A 17517-nucleotide genomic window follows, 5' to 3' on the forward strand; every position below is an offset into this window, starting at 1 on the left:
TTAACACGATTTGTTAAAATTAGTCGATATTAGAGAAATATATCGATTCATACCATATGATTTGCTTTGGAGTATCCCTAGTTGAGTACCCATTTCTAAATTATATTTCTATTCATTAATAAACAAATATTTATCTGACGAAGTTATTTGTTCTTAAGTTAACAGCACTTCGCTTTTTTTTGTGTTGTGTTGTGTGGGAGTTGAAAATGGTTCTTTGTAGGTTTTTTCTTCAAGGAACGTGTAGGTTTGGAACCAAATGCAGTAATGAACATTTGGATATAAAGTAATTATACATTGTTTAAATAAGAAGATATATGTATATAATGCTCATTCATCCATTTACATTTACAGGCAACTTGTGAAAACCGATTTGGAAGCAGCCATAAATGGTAAACAATGGCCGTTTTCCTGCTTTGGACCTTTTAAGGATAAACAATGTATTCCGGCCTTTATTGAAGATCAGTCCTTCGAAGAAATACGATGGCTGTGTTACGAAGCCAAACAAAAAAACTGTGCGGACCAATACGTCCAACAATTCAACAAGGAAGCTATGGAAGCAAATAATAAAATAAAAACTATTTTGCAGTTATCACCTCATGTAATAGATCTAATTTGCCGATTGTATGACGCGCCTGCTGATGTCGGTGGCAATTCGGGATTGGAAAAAAGTAATGCGAATCCATTTGGGTTTAGAAGTAACATTACTAATGACGCAACTTCCATTTTCAATAAGTCTGGTACTCCATCTGGCAGTAATAATACTTTTAGAGGTGGATTTAGCAATATTGCTACTACAAGTAGTGCGGGAAATACATTTAGCGTTGTTACGTCATCACCTGCTGGAGGGATATTTACTGGAAGTAGTTCACCCTTTAATTCTCAAAATCAGCAGTCTTCAATTTTTTCGCATCAACTGCCACAAACAAATTCCATATTTGGTGGCGGTGGGTCGCAAAATGCTTTGTTTGGGCAACCGCAGACAAGTACAGGAGTTATTGGTGGACTTTTCGGACAAGCATCACAACCGACCGGTGGCTTTTTTGCCCAAGCATCGCAACAGCAACAGAATCGACCTTCGCCTAATGTAGGTTTATTTGCCCAACAGACTCAGCAGCCACAATCGGTTTCGAACGTTGACTTATTTGCAAAACAATGTCAATCTCAATCAGCGCCAATAGGGGGAGTTATATTTAATCAGAATATTCAACAACAGCCACAATCAAATGGGGGAAATATATTTGCTCAATCCATACAAGCTCAGCAAATGCAGGCCGCTTCGGGGTTTCCTTTGTATCAGACAAATAAACAACATCCTCCATCGGTTTTTGGGCAACAAAACGCTTTTACACAACAAAGTTCGAATGGTGTATTTGGTCAAATGGTTCAAAATGCGTCTGTTGGTAACAGCAATAATATATTTACACAACCCCTTAGTGCAACAAATGACAATGGGGGCTTTAAAAATCCTCATACAACAGCTATACCCACACAAAACATCTTCGCTCACGCATTGCAACAACAACAACGAACTCCTGCAAACATATTTTCACAACCAGCCAAACCATCTGCAAATATATCTGTTTCAATGGAGCCTTCTACAGGTTTTTTCCAACATGGTACTCAATTGCAACAAGGAGCACATCAGGAGACCGCATTTGGCCAGCAGATTGTTGAAAATGTCACTTCTCAGCCTCTGCTTCAATCACCGGTGGTAAGCAGCTCTGTGTATAGCAAGTTGGAAGATCTTACACACGAAGAAATTGAGTCTTTTAAAGCGGTAACTTTTACCCAAGGCAGAATTCCGAATGTACCTCCACCACGAGAGTTAATAAATTAATTGTTATTTCAAAAATTATAGTAAATAAATAATCAAAAAGTGCCCAGAACAAAGATTTCAAACAAATTTTTTCTTACATCCGCACGAGTGTCAAATTCCGACTGAGTGTACAAATTGATGATATACTAATTTAGGCTGTTAATCATCCACTTTCGACAGTTTGTTTTTCTCATCGGTGCCTACAACTGCGATAACCACTAATGGCTTAAAGGTAGCTTCTTCTTCTTGATTGGCGCGATAACCTTAAGCGATTTTGGCCAAGTTTAATAAAGCGCGCTAGCAGTTTCTTTCTCGTGAAATATCAATATCATCGGCGTACGGCAACATTTGGGTGCTCTTAAAAAAAACTGTGCCTGAGCGATAAAGTTCTGTGGCTCACACGACAACAAGTCACTCTGTCTGAAACCTCGTATCAAACGGCTCGGAGAGGTCCTTCCCAATTCTGACTGCGCTGCTGGTATTGAGCAACGTAATCTTTCATAGCCGTATAAGTTTTGCGGGGATACAAAATTCAGACATCGCGGTATATAGTTAACTCCTTTTTGTACTGTCAAATGCGACACTCGCACCCACGTTGCTGTTGACAGTTATGATTTCGAGGTTGTAAAAGACTTCGTTTATTTAGGAACCAGCGTTAACATCGATAACAATGCCATCCTGGAAATCCAACGTAGAATCTCTCTTCTCAACAAATGCTACTTTGTACTAAGTAGGCAAATGAGTAGTAAAGTCCTCCCTCGCCGAACAAACCTAACACTCTACTGCAAGACTCTCATCATGCTCGTCCTAACGCATAGCGCAGAAGCGTGGACGATGACAATATCCGATGAAGCGACGCTTGGAGTGTTTGAGAGAAAGATTCTACGCAAGATTTTTGGACCTTTTGACCACGTTGGCAACGGCGAATATCGCAGGCGATGGAACGATGAGCTGTATGAGCCTTACGACGACATAGACGCTGGCTGGGTCATGTCGTCCGAATGGACACAAACGCTCCGGCTCTGCACCTGGTGGTAGCAGAGGAAGAGGAAAGCCTCCTCTGTGTTTGAAAGATCAAGTGAAGAAGGACTGTGGTCCAGGAATTACCTGTTGGGTCGTCAACAGAGGAGCAAGTGGTTGCATCCGAAGCGCAACCTCGAGCTGAACGACCTCGTCCTGGTCCAGGAGGACAACACACCACCGCAGCAATGGGTGTTCGGCCGCGTCGCCGCTATCGTAACAGGGCAAGACGGCAAGGTCCACGTAGCAGACGTGGAAACTAAAGCGGGCATAAATAAACGCCACGTTCACAAGCTCGCCGTACTGCCATCAGACGTTGAAGGACCATGAGCCTGTCAAGTTGGCAGGTGTTACGCCAAATGTGGCTAGATCCAATAATTTGAGATTGTATCCAATAATTTAAGGAGTAACCATTATATTTTCGGTAGAACGATTAATTCATTATTGTTGTTAGATCCAATAATTTGAGATTGTTTGAACTTGCGCCTATTATTTTGGGGAACCGATTTCCACATGGAGCTTTTATCTAGGAGAGCAGACTCTCACTAGCACACATAGCGCTCGCAGTGGCAGAATTCGAGCCTGCCTTCCCACTCTCTGTAGCAGTGATAGTAGCCGGTTGAGAACCAAAAGCAGTATCATTAGCGCTGGAAGCAGCAGAAACCGAGGAAAATGCAGCATGCGATGGTGAGACTCGCACTAGCAGCAGGCAATAAGCAAACAATGTTAGCGTTGCTGACGGCTGCTGGTTTGCCGTTTGCAGCACGAGTTACTATGTCACATATATTTATTAGTTCGGTTGTAAGTAAGGATATGTTAGCTTCACTATTTGTGAATTTAGTATGCATTGAAACTGTTTGTGCCTGCAGTGCATCGAACATTTGAAGTAGTTGTTGCTTATCTTCATGCAGAGTATTCACCAAAGGTGGCGACCGAGCATTCTCAATTAGAAGCCGTACATTTTTCTAAAGAAAGGCTTATCGGCCGTGATAAGGAAATCCACATCAGCCGACAGAATGCCAACAAAGTTCAAGTGAAAGTACTCATTGCACTGAGCAAACAGCACCTTCGGTTGATTTCGATCAATCTTTTGCCCGCACAAGCAAGGCATATTAATTTGTACATCACCAATTAATAATTATGCGCTATGTTTAGAGTCAATGTCTCCCGGATTTATATCCCGCCAACGACTGTCACTTCAGCAGCATTCCCCGTATATGTATGAGGAATTTGTATGCTTCTACAATATACACATCAAATAAACACGTCCATACTGTATCAGTTCGCACTAATAATATAAAATGTTATCGAACTTAGGTGGAAGGAAGCGAAGTGCTGATACTGTCAATGGCACTCCCGTTACATAGCATCCGTTCATAGCATCTAAAACAAACCAGCTCCAACTGTTGTTCTTGGAGCTTCGTCAGTTGTTCAACAAAGAATTATCGCATACTATTACAGAGTCCTCGGGAAGGCGGAAATAAATTACTGCGTGTCGAGACGGGAACCTTTAGCTGTGGTTGAGTGCGTAAAATATTTCCACAAATACCTGTACAGTTTTCTAAATATTTTATTAACTTAAAACTGATGTATTGTGGTTATTCAATGCAAGGTATTTGAGAACTGTTTCATCCATTACTTTTTATCTCTCAAACTTATCAATTCGGTTGGCATTATCCCGAAAAGTATCCAAGTTTCAGATCCAGGGCTTTGCATATCTACGATTGGAAATCCCACGCATTCCCTATTAGCATTCTCATTGCTATCCCTATTAGACGATTAATATGTGAAAACCTATTCTTAGTCTCTAAGTAATAGAAAAGAAATCGTTACTCGTACAAGTCTATAAGTATATTTCTTTATTCATATTAAAAGCATTATGGATGCCAAATTGCTCAGAGAAGCGCAATAATATTCGTTATCAATATGAACAGTATCTTACTCTTATAACTGATTCTCATGATTTATACTAGGTACGTTAATATTTAAAACCTTCATTGCAGAAGCAGCCTGATCTACGATCGGTATACATAAAGGGTCCGCTGATTCTATTGACTTCCGTTGCCCTCGTACACATTGTGATTTTTCCCATGCCAAGTCGAAAGGATACGTAAGAGGTTTCAGTTCATCTGGATACTCTTCTTGATACGGAGCTGTGGCTTCGGCTATTGAGGCACCACGCGTATGAATGCGTTCTAGCATGGCTGCATTATGTGTCTCGGCATTCAGAGAGGTAATGTATTCAAAAAGTTGTTCTTTCGTATAAATATCTGACAAACCACGTTTTTCGAAGAACTGAAATAAAGTTAAAAAATGAGATATAAATATAAATGTAATTAGCAAACAATATACACTAAATGCATTCGGATATAATTCTTAATAGTATCAATTTATATAATTTTTTCAACGGAACTCTCGATTTTTTCACCGTCCACCAAATTATTTTCTCATACGCTATAACTCCATACAATCGACACTCCATTGTTCCTAACATATAGTACACCAAAATCTCCATCGGTACGCCTTTATTATTGAGCTAGAGAACTTAAAATGATAATACAAAACAGAAATATTGTTGCAAGGAATTTTTTTTTATTGTAATCCGGTAGATAATATGGTATTTATTTTTTTCCATGGTTACTAGTTACATGGCTCACTTGATCAGTCCATTTTTTAAATCTTTTCCTAATAAATCTGGACGCATGACGTCAATGGTGGCTTTAATATTGGGTCCAAATGCTTTAAGAGTTTTTGATTTGTCGGCATCATTTAACATATCCCCATAAAAAGTAATCCAGAGGCGTTAAATCGCACGAACAGAGTGCCAGTAAGTAGGAGCACTTCTGGAAATAAAGTTGATTTTGCAATACTATAAATCGATTGTTAAGCATGCTGTATAGCAAGTGGCGCAGGCATGTTGGAATCAAATGTCGTCGATTTTTAGCTGAGTAATTTTTGGAACGAAAAATTCAGTCAGCACGGCTTATTTATCTGATTCACGTAGCCGTTTAACCAGAAGTGAACTTCATTACTAAGCCCAGTACTTCGGTCCGTTTCGAATGAGCCCAATCAGCAAAAATGTTACACGAGCTGTATTTTAGAAGCACGTAAGCCAAGATCCTTACTTAAAATTTTTCACGTAGTCGAAGGACAAAGACCAACAAGTTGAGAACGACGACGAATCGAATTTTCAATCATTTCCGTTAAAGGCATTTCTGTGATACATAAAAGAATATAACTTTTTCTCATTGCAATTACCTCTAGTGTTGTGCAAATATTAAAGGGTTTTCCAATAACAGGTGTTATCTATCGCTATCGAGAGATGATTAACCATTTTTTGTGTCCGGAATTGGATGGTATTGATCTGGACAACGTTTATTTTCAACAAGACGGCGCTACGTGCCACACATCAACGAAACCATTGATCTTTTACGGGAAAAGTTTCCGGACCGTATTATCTCTCGAAGAGGTGTCACAATTGGCCACCGAGATCTTGTGATTTCACACCTTGTGACTTTTTTCTTTGAGGCCACGTGAAGAAGGTCTACGCCAACAGCCCAGGGTCGATTCAAAACCTCAAAGATGGAATCCGTAAGGATATCGATGACATAGGGCAGCCACTTTGTAATTCGGTTATGGAAAATTTCATGAAAAGGATATTGTCCTGTAAGCGTGGTCGTGGTGATCATTTGCCTGTTGTTATATTCCAGTATTAACGGCATACCTTCCTCTTTATAATAAATATCCGATAATATATAATATACTAGCAAGCCCGGCTCGCTTCGCTGGGCACACTAAAATAGAATAGATATGGTTTAGAACAAAAAAGATATGGTTTTCACATTATTTATTTCTTTATTCTCATATTAGTTATTTCTTTATTCAATACCACGTTTTGGTCTCTATCTCGAGACCCTAGTCACGGAGCGGCATGAAAAACACTCTGTACTAAAGCATTCACCAACAGCTTCCATTTGATACCCATATTGTACATACACATCGGAAGGTTACCTGGGCGGCATGAAAAATACTCTGTACTAAAGCATTCACCAACAGCTTCGATTTGATATCCATATTGTACAAACACATTATAGGCTCCACGTTTTGGTCTCTATCTCGAGACCCTAGTCACGGAGCGGCATGAAAAATACTCTGAACTAGAGCATTCACCAACAGCTTCCATTTGATACCCATATTGTACATACACATCCGAATGTTACCCGGGTCCACGTTTTGACCTATATCTCGAGACCCTAGTCACGGAGCAGCATGAAAAATACTCTGTACTAAAGCATTCACCAACAGCTTCCAATTGATATCCATATTGTACAAACACATTCTAGGGTCCACGTGTTGGTCTCTATCTCGAGGCCCTAGTCACGGAGCGGCATGAAAAATACTCTGTACTAAAGCATTCACCAACAGCTTCCATTTGATACCCATATTGTACATACACATCCGAAGGTTACCCGGGTCCACGTTTTGACCTATATCTCGAGCCCTATCCACCAATAGGCATCCAAACTATACGTAAACCATCTTCAATACCTATTTAACAATGTGTATAAGTTTGGTTTAATTTGGTGCAAAGTCATGGCCGGTTAGCGAACACACACAAAAAGTTGACTTTATTTTATATATAAGATTAAAAAATAGCATTTTTCTTTGAATATCAAAATAACACCTCTTATTAGAAATCCCTATACATTACACTTAGTTTAGATCGCTAATTTAACGTCCTTTCGGTTTCAATTCTCAGTTTCTTTTGTGAACACGATCCTCTTGTATGGTGGTCGATATTTATTAAGGTTTACTTTTGACAGTTTATGCATTTCGCAAAATCGTTTATACATTATTTATACTTATATGTATATGTATAATACATATATGACCAGCTTCACTCCATTTTGCACATACATATCTGCTCAGTTTCCTACACACAAAAAATTTGTTCGCATTTCAAATTTAATTTTAAATCATAAACTTTCATAAACAAGACAACATTTCAACGTTTACCTTTTTAGATTTACATATATGTGGCAGGATTTATAATATTTTTAAATCCTAATATTTTTCCGAAATTAAAGATTAAGAATTAATAGTTTTAATAAATTTATTTTTGGGAGACACCCTAATATACATATATATAGGGTTGTTCAATAGGTGCGCTTCAACTTTTTTCCGATAGGGAGGGCGAACGACGCAATATTTTTTATTTTTCGCTTGCCATTTGTAAACTTCATTAGTATACATTTCATCATGGAACGCTACACACTTTAGCAACGATTGCAAATCGTGCAAATTTTTTATGAAAATAATCGTTCTGTTGCTGCTACTTTAAGAGCATTACGGCCATTTTACGGTCCATTTAACAAGCCGTCCCGTTTTGGGGTTATGTGAAGTCATTGGTCTACAGTAACAAGCCGGCGACGATTTGTGAGCTTAGAGCCAATATTGAACGCGAAATTGCTGGAATTTCGGCCGATTTATGCAAAAGAGTGGTCGAAAATTGGGTTCAACGATTGGACTTCGTAAAACGTGCACGCGGTGGTCATGCAAAAGAAATCGAATTTCATACTTAAATGTATATGTTCAAACTCGATAATAAAAAAAAAAATTAGTTAAAAAAGTCAAACCGTTTGTGTTTTATTAAAAAAAGTTCAAAAGTTGAAGCGCTCTTACTGAAAAACCCTTACATACTGCAATATATATTCATGAACATACAGTCTGCCTAATAGAAAATTCAAACTTAAAGTCCAGCAATAAAAAAAATTTGTATTTAATGCTGCTAAATAGGCATATCTCTTTCGCAATACACGATGTGCAATTTGATAGTTTGTGAGGAATTTAGAAAGCGAATGTGACACAGAGATTTGCTACACTTTTAAAGAAACCGCTAATGACAATGCTGATGAGCCGGTACCAAAAATCGGAAAGCTAAAAATAATAAAGCCCCAAGCGGTAATAGGCACGCAGTAGAAGCAATCCATAAACTTATACTCCGAATTTGGAGAGAGGAAATAGGACCAAGGGAGTGGCTAATTGAAGTCATTAAATATTTACATAAAAAAGCGATAAAACAGAATGCAGAAAAAAACTACAGAAGCATTACTCTTTTCAATACTGGCTGTAAAACTTTTTTCATAACCAGGCGTTTCGTCTAAAACAAAATATTGACAAATGCCTCGGATACAGCTTCGATCTACATGAATTATTTATCGGTTTTAAACAGGCTTTTGGCAGTATAAAAGGACCATAAATAGCAAAAGCGTAATATACCAGCAAAGTTAGTTCATCTGACAATGCTAACACTTAGCAATACAACAGGCAACGCTACTTTGACTACTTTGTTATTGGAAGCGATGTGAAGTAAGGCCGCATTGTCAACAACAATATTGATCCTAATGTTCACTACGCGACCAAAGATTATGTATGATAGTATCTGATCACCTGTTCAGTCTAATGCCATTATTACAAGAAACCTGTAGGCACATGGATGATATTTTAACATCAATTGAAGTAAGCACTAAATCCGTTAGTCTAATAAAAAAAGAAAATAAAACGAAATACATGAAAATCTCAAAAGGTGAAATCTAAACAGCAACGATATGAGTTCATCATCAATGAGAGTCTGGTGGCAGTCAACTTTTTTTTTTTTTTTTTTTCGGGACAACTAGCAAGTGCAGCACTCAGACATTAATTGAGTCCATTGTACTACACTTGGATTCCCTTTTAATTTTCTTTAAATCTACCCGATCTCCGAAGAAATCTGAGTAGATCTTGTGGTGCCAAGGAGCCAAGATGGTCGCTTCTTAACACATCATTGCCAAAGACCTCAAACCTGATTCGAGCGAAGGCGGGGCAGACACACAGGAAGTGGTCCGCCGTCTCATCCTCCTCTTCATAAGCTGGGCAGAGTGCACTGTCTGAGATGCCCAACCTTTCCATGTGCTTTGCCCACAGAAAAAGGCTATTATGTCTACCGACATAGTTCAGCCTGGATTTACAGGACTTCACTACCCCTGATGTGATTGGAGGGCTGTCCAAGGCCATAAGCGCAGCTTGGCTGTCGCTGCAGACACATATAGATCTGCCTTTCCATCGTTTTTCCACAACAAAGTTCATTGCTTCTTGAACTGCATACACCTCCGCTTGAAACACAGATGCATGCATTCCAAGAGCAAAGTGCAGTTTTGTCCCGCTGGATTCCACGTAGACCCCAGAGCCAGAGCCATGCTCGGTCCTGGAGCCATCCGTAAAATTGCGAAAACAGTGTTTACCGGGCTCATTTTATGAGTCTCCCCACAACTGAGCCTCTGGTAGCACTACACTGTATCTCTTTTCAAGTACGACTCTTGATGGCATGGAGTCAAGGGTCATGGAGAGAATCGTTGGATCGATGTCCATGCCTTCTCTGTGTTCCAATGCCGGACAAGGGCCGTACCAATTCCCACTGTGTTTCAGTCTGCAGATGGCCTTCAAGGCCTCTCCTTGGATGAAAGCATCAAGTGGTGGTAAACCAATCAGAGCATCTAGTGCCGGGCCTGAAGTAGTCGGAAAAGCTCCGGTACAACAGATGGCCACAGTGCGTTGTAGTCTGGATAAGGTCCTCCTGACTCCCACTACAGAGAGTCTACTCATCCAGACCACTGATGCATAGGTGATAATGGGTCTTATCATAGCCGTGGAGATCCATAGCCCGAGAAAACAGTTGGTACGACGAGGAATGTCAAGCTGCAGCAGAAAGAAAAGATGCCGCCTATAGAGCCACGCTGCGATCGGGCGCAACGCGAGCCATGTTGAATCGCTACCGAGAGCTAAGAAAGGAAGAGAGACGTATCATCAGACAGAAGAAACGAGAGGCCGAAATATGTGAGTTCGAGGATATTGAGATGCTGGCCAATAGGAACAACGCCCGAAATTTCTACCAGAAAGTTGCGGCTTACAGAAGGTTTCAAGACCGGGGCGTTTTCCTGTAAGAACAAAGACGGCGATCTGCTGACTGACATCCAGAGCATACTTAAATTATGGAGAGAACACTTCTCGAACCTATAAAATAGTGCAGGTGCGCATGTCACAGAGAATATGAAGATCCCGATACCCCAATCGTTGACCACGGAATTGTCGTTCCACTACCCGACCATGACGAGGTGAGAACAGCGATAACGCGGCTAAAGAACAACAAAGCCGCGGGCGCAGACGGACTGCCGGCTGAGTTATTCAAACATGACGGCGAGTAGCTGGTTAAGGTGCATGCATTAGCTTCTATGCAAAATATGGTCGGATGAAAGCATGCCTGTCGATTGGAATTTAAGTGTACTCTGCCCAATCCATAAGCAGGGCGGTCCTGCAATCTGTGCCATTTACCGCGGGATTAGTCTTCTAAATATCGCCTGAAAAGTCTGAAGCCCATCGTCAACTAACTGATTGGACTTTATCGGTGTGGCTTTACACCTAGAAAGTCTACCATCGACTAAATATTCACAATACGCCAAATTTTGGAAAATGCCCATGAAAGGAGAATCGACACACACCATCTTTTTGTCGACTTCAAAGCTGCATTCGACAGTATGAAAATGAGTTTCCTGTATGCCGCGATGTCTGAATTTGGTATCCTCGCAAAACTAATACGATTATGCAAGATGACGTTGCTCAACACCAGCAGCGCCGTCAGAATTGGGAAGGACCTCTCCGAGCCGTTTGACACCAAACGAGGTTTCAGACATGGTGACTTCTTTAACCTGATGTTGGCGAGGATCGTACAAGCCGCAGAACTTAATCGCTCAGGCACAATTTTTTATAAGAGCGTACAATTGTTGGCGTATGCCGATGATATTGAGATCATCGGCCTTAGCAACCGCTGTTAGTTTTGCCTTCTCCAAACTGGTTAAAGAGGCAAAGCGAATGGGTCTGGTGTTGAACGAGGACAAAACGAAGTACCTTCTGTCATCAAACAAACAGTCGGCGCAGTCGCGTATCGGCACCCACGTCACTGTTGACAGTTATGATTTCGAGGTTGTAAAGGACTTCGTATACTTAGGAACCAGCATTAACACCGATAACAATGTCAGCATTAAAATCCAACGTATAATCTCTCTTGCCAACAAGTGCTACTTTGGACTAAGTAGGCAATTGAGTAGTAAAGATTTTTGGACTTTTGCACGTTGGCAACGGCGAATATCGCAGGCGATGGAACGATGAGCTGTATGAGCTTTACGACGACATAGACATAGCGCAGCGAATAAAGATCCAGCGGCTACGTTGACTGGGTCATGTCGTCCGAATGGATACAAACGCTCCGGCTTTGAAAGTATTCGATGCGGTACCAGCTGGGGGTAGTAGAGGAAGAGGAAGGCTCCTCTGCGTTGGAAAGATCAGGTGGAGAAGGACTTGACTTCACTTGGTGTGTCCAATTGGCGCCGGTTAGCACGAGAAAGAAACGAGTGGCGGGCTTTGTTAAACTCGGCCAAAATCATGTAAGCGGTTATCGCGCAAATTAAGAAGATAAAGGGCGCACAGTTTTATATGTGTTCATGAAATAGTTACGGATAGAATCCACTTTTACATCGATTATAGGCAATTGCCGAGAAAGCTTTTCTTTCAGTTTACAGACAGATACATATGCGCTTGAAAAAAATACAGCTAATAATAAGTCAGTGAAGTGGGGCTCAGATGGCTCGATAATTTTAAATATTTTCTAAGAGACTAACCGGCGAACTCCAAACAGTCAATTAGATACTTCTGGAGTATAGTCGTGCGGATATAAAAGAAACAAAAAAGAATTTAAGATTTGCGAGGCTTGCGCTGACCGTAATAGAAAAAACTGTGCTTAATGGAAATAACATATGAATAACTGCGTCGTATTCAAATATAGAAGCTGAAAAATTGCTTTTTATAAAAAGTGATGACGTTAACGTGTTTTGCATTTAATACTTACAGTTATTATATTAGTACAATCACGCATCAAAAATTCTAGTGCACTTGGATGTTCTGGCTCTACTGACTGTGCTACATCGATGATCCAACACTTGGCGTCGTGCCATAGAATGTTGTACTCGCTCAAATCAGCATGTATCAACTTTGCTTCATTATATAGCTTGTGCATTGCTGCAATAACTTCTGCATAGGCAAAACTCAATTCCGAATGGCTTAGACGCGCGTCTTTAAGTTTTGGTGCCGCATTGTGATTATCGCCAATGAAAGACATTACTAACACATGTTTTTTTAAAATGACAACATCCGGGCAATTTATGCCGACGCTTTGCATGCGCATTATATTATGCATTTCCTTTTCTGCCCACATATTTATAATAACACGATTACTTTGTTTGCTAAAGCGATCTTTAAATCTATAATCATCTTTTATATATCGATCCCGTTGCTTAAACTCATTTAGTGTAGTTTTAAATATTTTAATAGCACACTCTTTGGGCAACAATTGCGGTGAACATACTGTTCCACTATATTTAATGTCATTTGTTGCGTAAGCAGGATCTGAGTTCGCATGTAAAATTATAGCTTCTTTTCCCGTCGATATAATGCCATTTATTTGGCCCAAAATTTGGCAATTTTTTAGCTTATAAAGCAGCAGGCGAGTACGCGCATCCACCCCCATTTCAGCTGTAGTCTCGTTGGCCGTCCGATCATTCATTTTACATTTCTTATTCCCTCGACGTGAGTATGTTTTCAATTGGTTAAAAACCTGTATAAAGTTTATATAGTTCAATAAAATTATATGATATTAATTTGATCAAAAAATTATCGGGAATTGTTCATTTAAAAAGCGCGCGTTACACATATATATGTCTAAATTTTTTTTGCTGGAATGTTGGCACAACTGCCCTTTATTGTGTCGCTGAGTTTGAGCGTATTGAGGTTAGCTTGCTTTTGGCATATAATTATATTAGTCAATCGCAGGTGCGCTCTGCGATTTTAACTATGGATAAAAATATCGAACAAGGAATTTGTCTTCAATTTTGGGTTTTGAACGGGATTTCGTGAGTTGAATCATTGAAAATGTTGCAGAAAGCTTACAGCGAGTGAGCTTTATCAAAAATACGGGTTTACGAGTGGTATAAGGCTTTTGCAAAGGGCCGAGAAGTCGTGGAAGATTTGCCCCGATCTGGTCGCCCATCAACGCCTTCAACGGATTAAACGTCGACAAAGTCGAGGAAATGGTGCTGGAAAACTATAATTTGAGTTTGAGGGAGGTAACTCGTGAATTGAATTTCTTTCAATAAATTCATCGGAAGAAGGTGGCTGAAGACAGGCTTGAGCAAGTGAATTCGAACCCAACGTTTATCCAGCGCATCATAACAGGTGATGAGACGTGGGTATAGGTATGAGTGACATGCAATCCAGTTAACAGGCGGCTGTATGGCGCTATACACATTAACCGAAACCCCAAAAACAACGTCAAAGTCGGTCAAAAGAGAAAGTCATGCTACTCGTTTTCTTTGATTATCTTGGTGTTGGGTACTCGGAATTCGTTCCAAATGGTTCTACGGGAAATAAAAAATATTAGTTGGAAGGTATGCATCGTTTGGGAGAGAACGTGCGTATCATCGAACCACCACCGTATTCACCGGATCTAGCCCCCTATGACTTTTTCCTTTTCCAAAAACTTAAATTGCCACTCCGCGGACGCCGCTTTGCGTTGATAGAGAATTCGCTGAAGGAGCTGCAGATAATCTCTTCAAACGGATTTAAAAGGTGCTTTGACGACTGGACTAATGTGTATTGCTTCGAATGAAGCGACCAAATACATTTTGATAATTAAACAATTAATTTGCGTTTTATTAAACAATTACCGGTACTTTTTTGACAGAATGTATATTAAGCAAATACAAATATTTATAAGTACAAACTACACATAGCCTTTTAATAAAAATCTTTGTCAATTCTCGTTAGTTTACGACATGTCAAAAATATAAAAAAGCTTTACACCATGTTTTCGGAAATGTTCAGCGTCATTAGCATGAAAGAAAATTCTTTGAAACACCTGAGCACTTGGCAAAACAAAGGAATAGAAATCTTTAGCGTGTTTTATTGGGTTATCCATCTCAGCATAACGATCAATTCTCATGAGAGGCGAAAATTTTTTATTTTTTATTTTGCAAAACACAAAAAGTGCGAAATTTTTTCGATATTCAATATTTCAAAAAGTGAATTTTTTTATTTTAGCTTTTTCCAAATCAAGTGGACACCAATTGAGCTGAATGTCCAATTCCTAAAATCAGTTGTTTTTGAGTAATGAATTTTTTAGTAAAAAAACCTGGAATTGTTTGTATTGAAGTCGCTCATGCAAGTAATAACGATCATTTTGAACCCAGAGTCATTAAAATCGGTTCATTTTTGACTAAGTTATGAGCAATTTAAAAAAAATTTCTTAAAAAAGGGTGGTTAATATTCAAGGGCCGATGTTGAATATGAACCACACCTAAACGTCACGTTTTTTTCTGTATTTCATTTGACATTTTTTAATTTCAGACTAACTCAATTTGAATCATGGAAAGATACACAGTCGAGCAAAGCGTTAAAGTTATTCAGGCTTATTATGAAAACGGGCGTTCAAATCCAAATGCATATCGCGCACTTCGTGATTTTTTCGGTCAATTTAATTGTCCAAATGTGCGTACAATCTGAAAAATTGTGCAAAAGTTTGAGCAAACCGGGTCTGAAGGAGATGTGAAAAAACCAGTGCATGCTCGTGCAGCTTCTACTGCAGAAAATATTGCTTCTCTTCGCGATAGTGTGGTTGAAGAGCCGTCCACCTCTGTTCCCGTTCAGAACAGTGGTATCAAAACGGACCTGTAATGTCTAAGTGAGTTGGTCATACAAACGGCAGCCACCATAACCTAGCCTGACCTAATTCAAGATTATATTTTATGAATTCATTTTTAAATTTAAAACCGATCGCAAAGTTTTACTATTGTGTTACCTAAGCAAAATATGATAATAATGAATTCTTTCATAGAAGAAATGGATTCATCATACATTTAATAAACTAAACACTTTATTACGCTTTACCCACGTAAGTTTGGAGTTTAGGCCTCCAAGTCACTATTATTCTTACATTACTAACGGCATTCCTACATTTCTATTTGAGAAAAGCTTCTTGTCGTCTCGTGCTCTAAACACCCAATAAGCAATAAGTAGCTGTCACTTTTGAATACTAGCTGCAATGTTTTAGCAATACTCGGAAAGCTGGCAGTGAGCTTGGCTAAGCCTCCTCTGAACACTTCATCCATCCATGTGAAGGTAGCCTCATTGGAAACATACCATTTTGAAAATGAAATTTTCTTTCAACAAATTTTACTTTTCCTTCACTTCTACTCAAAATTTCTTGAGCTTGCATCCTAATTTCTTACTAGGGTAGCCGATTTGCAAATGCTGCTTACCGAGCAAACCCTGAACCGTGGTCAATTCACTATCATGAAAATGTTATGTTCATGATTTTTCTGAACTATGACAGGATAGAGAAAAAACCTACGCCAATGTTTCTATTCTTTGTACATTAACTATAACTTATATGATATTTGATGCTATACTTACTTGATTAGAAAGCTTCATATCGAAGCCCGCGCCATCTCCAGTAGGAAACTCGGGAGGGAATGACATCACTCGGCATGCATTGCGAACTCCACACAATTGCGGATCATGTTTTGTTATCATTTCGCCCTCTTTATCCAGCTTAAATCCACATTTCGGTATTGTGTCCAAGAGTTTTTCGTTTGTCTCAAAACGGTCCCAATCACGTTTATGCTGGCTTTCTTCCTCCTCAACTTCAAAATAATTGTCTGAATCGTTCAGAAATTCCATGTCACCATTACGATGGAATTTATCCAATATTACCGTAACTTTACTATCTTTGTTGCGTTGATGTTCAATTCGTCGTAGATGCTCATTATACTCGTGATCTAACTGAGATTGAAGCATCTCAGCGATTGCGGCGTCAGAATCACATTCCCCTGTACTATTTAATAGTGCAGAATAATCTTCCCACGTATTTAACTCGTCTTTCACTCCTACATTGGATGAGCAAGCTCTTTCTTCATACTCTTTATTCGCTGTTGTCTCATCACCTGTAGTTGTAGAGTATATACTAGAATCTAAATTATTGTTTATTAATGTTGCTAGTCCTTTGGATTGGCTATGTGCCTGTTTCAATAAGCGTTCTTCATGGCGCTTTTTTTCGCGATTATGAACACGGTGTGCATATTCTTCAGACATTATATCAGAAAAACTAATTATTTCCATCGGCTTTGTGGCTGTATTACCCCAAGCATTTATGCTTGTATTTTGTGAATCCATTATATTTGAGCTACCTCACACGCGTACATGCAATATATCGAGTTATAAAAACTCTGCAGAATGTAAATTAGAATTAGATTTACAAAATAATTCTTTCGTCTACCTTTTACGATATCTGATGAAATAAGATATCAGTGTTTTGACCCAATAAAAAGTTCCTGGTTCAGAGATGTATTTTATTCTGTAATAAAGGCTTAATCACACGAAGCAAGAGAGTTGTGAATTTCGAAAACTGAACTAAAGTTACTACTATAATGTTCTTTCCCTAAAAGTATGTCGCCTCATTATAGGTAAATTTTGCGAAAATCTTCCCATGCGTCCGATGAAAATATTTCATATTTCATATGATAATAGAACAAGAAAAATCC

The 17517-nt window shown here is 39.3% G+C and overlaps 2 protein-coding genes across 2 annotated transcripts; one reads left to right on the forward strand and one right to left on the reverse strand.

Annotated features, from left to right (window-relative positions):
• Window positions 1-45: 45 nt before the first annotated feature.
• Window positions 46-1892, forward strand: LOC129248512 (uncharacterized). Its single transcript, XM_054888085.1, has 2 exons — window positions 46-283; window positions 352-1892. Exons 1-2 carry the CDS (start codon window positions 207-209, stop codon window positions 1835-1837), a joined length of 1563 nt encoding a protein of 520 aa, XP_054744060.1. The 5' UTR covers window positions 46-206; the 3' UTR covers window positions 1838-1892.
• A 2773-nt stretch (window positions 1893-4665) lies between these two features.
• On the reverse strand, window positions 4666-17294 carry LOC129248217 (serine/threonine-protein kinase RIO3). The gene is made up of 3 exons (XM_054887684.1): window positions 16391-17294; window positions 12774-13538; window positions 4666-5131 (listed from the first exon to the last, which is right to left on the reverse strand). Exons 1-3 carry the CDS (start codon window positions 17147-17149, stop codon window positions 4781-4783), a joined length of 1875 nt encoding a protein of 624 aa, XP_054743659.1. The 5' UTR covers window positions 17150-17294; the 3' UTR covers window positions 4666-4780.
• Between the last annotated feature and the right edge of the window lie 223 nt (window positions 17295-17517).

The sequence above is a fragment of the Anastrepha obliqua genome, chromosome 5 (genome assembly GCF_027943255.1).
Source record: "Anastrepha obliqua isolate idAnaObli1 chromosome 5, idAnaObli1_1.0, whole genome shotgun sequence".
Lineage (NCBI taxonomy): Eukaryota > Metazoa > Arthropoda > Insecta > Diptera > Tephritidae > Anastrepha > Anastrepha obliqua.

Coding starts and splice junctions, on each gene's coding strand:
- LOC129248512 (XM_054888085.1), top strand. CDS start 207: ATGGTTCTTTGTAGGTTTTTTCTTCAAGGAACGTGTAGGTTTGGAACC. Junction 284..351: donor AATGAACATTTGGATATAAA/GTAATTATACAT, acceptor TTACATTTACAG/GCAACTTGTGAAAACCGATT.
- LOC129248217 (XM_054887684.1), bottom strand. CDS start 17,149: ATGGATTCACAAAATACAAGCATAAATGCTTGGGGTAATACAGCCACA. Junction 13,539..16,390: donor ATATGAAGCTTTCTAATCAA/GTAAGTATAGCA, acceptor AACTTTATACAG/GTTTTTAACCAATTGAAAAC. Junction 5,132..12,773: donor ATTGTACTAATATAATAACT/GTAAGTATTAAA, acceptor ACTTTATTTCAG/TTCTTCGAAAAACGTGGTTT.